General features: G+C 46.3%; 1 protein-coding gene across 1 annotated transcript in view; it reads left to right on the top strand.

Annotated features, from left to right (window-relative positions):
• The first annotated feature begins 6,114 nt into the window (after window positions 1–6,114).
• LOC123251757 (protein inturned-like) overlaps window positions 6,115–7,022 on the top strand; it is an 84,582-nt gene continuing 83,674 nt past the window's right edge. Inside the window, exon 1 of the mRNA XM_044681048.1 lies at window positions 6,115–6,323. Within this exon, the coding sequence (XP_044536983.1) occupies window positions 6,115–6,323 (209 nt within the window). The remainder of the gene's footprint in view (window positions 6,324–7,022) is intronic.

Below are 7,022 nucleotides of genomic sequence, written 5' to 3'. Positions count from 1 at the left end.
GGCCCAAGACTATCATTAAGCACAATTTTAGCAGTGGGCCAACGTATATGTCTATTTATTTCTTTATCCTTTCTTTTATAGTTTATGTTCATTCATCTACTGATTTGCCTCTATTTTGCATAGATTACTGTGTTAGGTACCGTGAGAAAAAGAAAGTTTATGAAATGAACAGTCCCTGCCCTCATGGAGCTTATATGGTTAGCAGAGAGATAGAATACAAATACTGAAATCACAGATTATTTTGTTTCACCATTAAGAGAATTAGAGAACTATAAAACAAAGTGTTACATGCAGACTGCTATGTGGGGAAGAACATTATTGACCAGGAATAATCCCAGAAAACTTCTTGGAGGAGGTGTCCTTTGAATGGATCTTTTCAAGATGGGTATCTGTTTCTTCCTCCATGCCAACAGTATGCCACTTAAGTCACTGATCAAAGTGTTAAGTAACCTGTCAGCCCAGGTCTCTAAGCTCCCTTCTGTTTCTAAATCAGTGTCCTAGGATCTGGCATTTGGGAAGTCACCTATTAGAGGGCAATTTCTGTCAAGCAATGAATGAGGGCTAAAAAAGGATCCTTCTGGCTCTTGTACTGGGGCCACCAGGAAACACCGTCAGTGGTTGAAGTGTTCGTGCAGGATCCTTTACAGACAAATCACTCAGTCTATGGACATTGTTCCTACCTTCACAGGAGAAAAAGGATCAGGTTTCATGCTGAGGATGGGGAAAACATCTGTAAAGACCAGCAGAGATAATAAACTTGCCTCCAGGGCAGAGATTGCCTCTCTATCTTTTCTCTCTGAACTTATTTGTAAAAATCAATAGGAAAACCTTAGAATTTTTCTCTTTTAATTGGAAAATCTGGAACCCTAGTTATTTGGTGATTGTGGACAACTATTGCCCAAAGAGATGAATATTATAGTAGATGGTCACTGCAGGCCAAGGGGAAGTCTCTCATTGAAGGTGAGAAGTGAAATTCTGGAGGGGCTCATTCCCCCCTAAATCACTCTAGTGAGCAGACAGAAGACTTGTTGCTGGTAGAGTTCATGTGGCTTTATTCAGAGGTGGGGGGAGGCATAGAGTGAGGAACATTGCCTGGGGCATAGACAGTATCCTCACAAGGTGGGGAGAGAGAGGGAGGGGGGAAGAAGAAGGACAAGGAGGAGGAGGAAGGAAGGGAGAGAGGGAGGGAGGGAGGGAGGAAGAGAGGCTCCCAGAAACAGTGAGCCCAATGCCTGGGTTTACTCAGATTTTATAGGGATCCAACACAATGCTATCTCTACTTCCCTACCCTCTGGATCTTATTCTACCCTCCTTTAATCCTCTTTAATCTTTCCCAATGCTTTTGAGTGTCTTAAGGAAGGAAGAAAGAGAGAGAGAGAGAGAGAGAGAGAGAGAGAGAGAGAGAGAGAGAGAGAGGAAGAAAGAAAGAAAGAAAGAAAAAAGGAAGGAAGGAAGGAAGGAAGGAAGGAAGGAAGGAAGGAAGGAAGGAAGGAGAAAGAAAGAAAGAAAGAAAGAAAGAAAGAAAGAAAGAAAGAAAGAAAGAAAGAAAGAAAGAAAGAAAGAAAGAGAGAGAGAGAGGCTCCACAGTCTGAGGTCGCAGAAACAGTGGGCCCAATGCCTGGGTTTACTCAGATTTTATAGGGATCCAACACAATGCTATCTCTACTTCCCTACCCTCTGGATCTTATTCTACCCTCCTCCTATCCTCCTTAATCATTCCCAATGCTTTTGAGTGTCTTTTCTTTATCTTCCAACTTTCCAAGCGTAAGGGCATATTCCTTAGGTTTGCAATTTTTAGTTGAGACAAATTTTTAGGCTTGTCCAAGGATTTGCAGCATTGCAACAATTCAGACTGAAAACACTTTTTTGAAACATTTCTCAGAACATGTAGTAAAGTTTATAACTTGTAAGTTTTGAGATTTCTCTCCTAGGAATTAGGTCACCTCTAAACTTCTTTCCATGGGAATAGAAGAAGGGGGAGTACGGTCTTTTAGCCACATTTGAAAAGAATATCAAAGGTCTTTACTAATATATAGCTATTGGGGAAGGGGTTTCTTCTGCTCTTCAAAAGGAGAGATTGCCATCTCCTAGTGGAGGACTCCAAACTTCACTATTTTTCTATAGGAAGTTCCCAGGCTATGATTACTAATACTAATCAGTGTACATTGGGGAATAATACACAATTTTGTCCCACACAAAGGGATCCAGCCCATTTTAGCAACTGTCCTAAGGACTCTGGTGGGGCTTGTGGTTCTGGAGATGCCCTGACCTCGTGGATTCCCCATGTGTGTCTCGTGACCATTGTGTCCACTCTGCCCTCGGATACTATGTATTTAGGGAAGAGAACAGCCCAAGGATTATCGGGGGCAGGAAGTTCTTTAGCTCCTTCCCATTAGCAAGGAGCTAATCACAACTGCTGGCTGATGGTTAAAGAGAAGGAAGGTGGCACTGCCTGAACCCTGAGGGGTCATTCTTCTGGGGACCAGGCCCAAGTGCTACTTGGAGGGGGAGCCCCGAGGGTCAAGCATGGACATCATTGGTTGGCATTTCATGCCCTTCACAGGTCTCCTCCACACATGCCCCACAGACCATACTTGCTGCTCCTCATAGGACATTCCCATCTGGGAATTTGTCCAGGCTTCCCCCGCCACCTGCCAATACCTAGCTTGTACTCCCTCCTCACCCCTGACTCTTAGAATTGTTGTTTGTTTTTTAAAGCCCTTACTTTTTATCTTAGTAACAACTCTAAGACAAAAGAGTGGCAAGGGCTGGGCCAATGGGATCACATAGCTAGGAAGTGTCTGAAGCCAAATTTGAACTCAGGTCCTCTGGATACCAGGCCACTATGCTACCTGGCTTCTTAGAATTATTCCTTTTTAGTCTCATCCAATTAAGCCCATTTAGGGTTTTCTTGGCAAAGACACTAGTATGGTTTGCTATTTCCTTCTTTGACTCATTTTACAGATGAGGAAACTGAGGCAAAGAGGGTAAAGTGACTTGCCCAGGGTCACACAACTAGGAAATATCAGAGGCTATATTTGAACTTGACTCCAGGCCTGGTACTCTATCCACTGTGCCACCTAGAATTTAGATTTCTTCTTTCTTTCAAAGTCATACCTTTTAGTCTTTCCTAGTATCTCCTAGTATTTTCTTCACTAATGACAGCAATAAATCCCCAGGATATAAAAACTCTCAGCACAGCGGCTGGCACACAGTAAGCGCTATATAAATGTTAGCTATTATTACCGTTACATCCGCTTGTGCTTCTATTCCTGGTGGCTAGCACAGTGGCTGGCACATAGGAGATCCTTAGGAAATAAAGGATGGATAAGGAGGTCGTTTCTTCACTATTTCATACCCGACAGCTCTTATCAAGCAGTTTTGAAGTTTCTATTTTAAAAGCAAAATATGCCCAATAGCGGATGGCCCTTGATAGCACCTGCAGTAAAGGCTATGACTTGTCTGTCACCCACCAAGTCGGCAAGCTATGTGGCTGTGCTGGCTCCTCACATGGTTTCTGAGTGCCATTCAAGCTCCCACCACTTAGCGGGGCAATCAGGGGCTCGCTCTGACCCCTCAGGAATGTCTTCTTTGCAGCTCTGATGAAGCACCTCATTTTCACAGCACCTCAAAGCCCTGATTTGATTGACCTGTGGGACCTTGGCAGGACTGTGTCCACTCATTATTAGGTAGACGCTGAACACTGGCCAACCCTTTTCTGGCCTCATCTTTCTAAACTGCAAAATGAAGAATCTCAGCACTTTGGGGAATGGAAGAGGTAGGCTAGTCCTGTCCTTACCCACTGGAAATCTCTCTAACGATAACCATCCTGGAGTGACTCACTCTCCCCTGAGGCTGGTCATTCTATTTTGAGATGGCTGAGAGTGTTTTTTTAATTGTTTCTTTCCTGCTTGAGCAGTGTGAAGCAAGGGGGGAAAACCCATTAAGTACCTATTATATAATAGGAAGATAACAACAATGATGACAATGACAGATAGCTAAATTTTATATAGCACTTACTATATGCCAAGTACTGTACAAAGGATTTTAAAATATTTTCTTACTTGAACAACCTTGATATCACAAGGAAAGAGCTTTGAATATGAAGGCAAAAGACCTGCCTTTGAACACCAGTTCTGCCCCTTACCACGTCTATGACCTCACCTTTCTGCCTCAGTTTCTTCATCTGTAAAATAAGAGGGTTGCTCATGAGAACCCCCAAGTCACTTGTAGGTCTACGTATATGACTCTATTGGTACAAGGCTGATCAGCACCCCAACCCCTAATAAAAGAATTTCCTCCATCCACTTGATGAAATCTTTGAGTCTTGGAAAGGTTATTTGCACACAAAAAAATCAGGAAAGTGAAGATCTGAGTATAATAAATGGGGCAAAGCCTTTAGGTGGAGGGATAAACTCACTGTACATCAAGACTGCCCACTCTATAGAAAACTTCTGTAAAGTATAATGAATGTGAGCAATTTTCCAGTATGAGCTTATCACTTATTTCCCACTGGATAGAAATCCCTTGAATGTGACAAATGTTACCTTATTGAACATCAGAGAATACTGGAGAGAAATTCTGTGAGTTTATTAAATTTGGGGAGATCTTTGTGTGGAAGTTAGTTTAATCAACACAAGAATTCAGGATAACAACTCTTAAATGACATCACTATGAGAAGATCTTTAACAAAAATTCAGGATCACCAAACTAAAGCGGTTTTAAAATCAAGGGATCTTTGTTCAAATTATATGCCTGTCATTACTTGTGTGACCTTGGGCATGTCACAACCTTTCTGGGCCTCAATTTCCCCATCGGTAAAATGAAAGAATTGGGCCAGATGTCCTTTGAGGCTATTCCCAGTTCAAAATCTACAATCTTGGGAGCAGCTAGGAGGTTCAGTGGATCAAGATCCAGGCCTAGAGACGGAAGTGCTGAGTGCTAATCTGGCCTCAGACATTCCTGGCTGGATGACCCTGGGCAAGTCACTTAACCCCCATTGTCTATTCCATACCAGTCTTCTGCCTCGAAACCAATACTTTGTATTGATTGTAAGACAAGACAATGGTTTGATAAAAAGCTATGATCTTATGCTCATCAGATATGGACTTGCTTCTGGGTACTGACTGTCTCAGTTGTTTGCCTTTTCTTTGTCTATTCATTGATACGGGTGAATAGGAGAGACTGAAATTTTTCAAAAGAGAGATGGACCCTTGAATCAGTTGAAAAGTTAATCAACTCTTTTGGCATTAGCTATTGAAAAAGGACTGGGGTCTTGAGGCTCTCTTGCACTTCTTTCAGACTATAGCAAGTGGGGTGGGGGAAGGGAGGTATATTTCTATTCCCTGCTTCCCAACTCCTCCCACTGGCAGCCATCTTTTTGTATAGAGCTATAAGAGATATATGGTTACACATAGCTGAAGGGGAATTCAATGAGGCTCCTGAACCCCAGCCTTTGTAGCTCTTTCCAGAGCCTCTGCTCAGGAGATGGCAGGCCTCAGAGATCAGACTTAGAGGAAGCAGAGCTGAGGTGACTTCCTGCTTATCCAACAGTAAATGCTCTAATTAATCTGGAAAGGGTAGAGCAGTGCCCTAGGCAAGGACCTCAGCTGAGCCATAAGCGGGAAACAGTACACACATTGGGGCCAACCACTGGAGCCACATGCCCAGCAAAGGAGGAGCAGTGAGTGCAGGGATAGCATAAGAGGGCATTCAGGACCCGCGGTGTCAAAGATAGATACAAGCATTCCCCACATGTGGGCTCATGGGTTTTACCTGATTTTTTCCCCTTTCTAGTCCAAACGTTTAATTTTAACAGACAAGGAAACCGAGGCACTGACAAATGGAAGGATTTGCCCGAGGTCACCTAGGATAGAAAGAAGTAGCAGAGCTAGGAAACGACTTCCAATTGTGGCGCTTCTACAGCATCACGTTGCCTCGTTCCCCATCCTCCTCTTCTTCCTCCTCCTCCTCCCCTTCCCTCCTTCTCTCCGGAGCCTGGAAGCTTCCCCGTCTCCTAGGCGACTCTGGAAGCAGCGAATAGAAACGTCTGGTAGTTCTCACGTGGCCCTGAGGCCCCGCCCCCGGCTTGGTTCTCAGCCCGGGCTCCTAGCCATGTCGGACTGGAGCCCCTTGCCTGAAGGGCTGCGCCAGCAGACGCTGCCGTTGCCAGCCGGAAGGAAGAAAAATGGAGTGGCCGCGGCCTGGCCGGGCGGCGCCACTACCTCGCTGGAGAAAGAAGAGGAGGAAGAGGCAGAGGCCGAGAGCGAGGAGAGTGGCGGCGACGGGAGCCGGAGCTGGGACTCCTCCAGCAGCAAGGACGAGTAAGAGTCCCGAAAAGGGACATTTCTGTGCGACCCTTCCGCGCCTTGCGGGAACCACGTGCTGGGGGCTAAGGGGCTGGGGAGTGGGACCCGTCCTGCTTCTAGGGAGATCGTGGGTAGTCTGCGAGGTAGTGACTCAGAGGCCACCGAAAAGCAGCTGCTGGCCAATTCATTTTACAGCTGAGAGCTTCAGAGGGAGGCGACTTCCCAAGGTCCCTCAGGGTGGGTCCAATTCCGATTCGAACTCGGGTATGCCCGGTCACCGGCCCAAACTCTCCTCCTTCCCTGTAGGAGTCGTGTTGACCAAGTGCGCATGCCCAGGTCCCCGGTGCGGATCCCTGAGGATGCCCAGTATCCCGCGTGAGATTTGGAAAGGTTAGGGGCCTCCTACCCTCCTTCTCCCCAGGCGGCCATTGGCCTGGGCACAGCGGGGGGCCGGCGTGAGTAATCGACGGTAATAGCAGCAGGCTCTGACGCCCTAGACTCTGGTGAGACCCCGCTGTGCTCCGGACCGGACGCTGCGGGCTGGGAAGTCTAAGGAAAAGCTCTCACGACCGCCATTCCCCCAGACAGCAGAGACGCCTGGAGGCAGGCTCCTGGGCCCCATGGCCACAGCCCAGCCCCCTCGTGTGGCTCCCTAGGCCTCGGGTTTTCTGGGAAACTCAGGAGAGACTTCGGAAAGCTGGGGGAGGGGGGGGG

This window comes from Gracilinanus agilis, chromosome 6 (assembly GCF_016433145.1).
Source record: "Gracilinanus agilis isolate LMUSP501 chromosome 6, AgileGrace, whole genome shotgun sequence".
NCBI lineage: Eukaryota > Metazoa > Chordata > Mammalia > Didelphimorphia > Didelphidae > Gracilinanus > Gracilinanus agilis.
The sequence above is the reverse complement of the archived record's forward strand: the minus strand, read 5'-3'. Positions and strand labels throughout refer to the sequence as shown.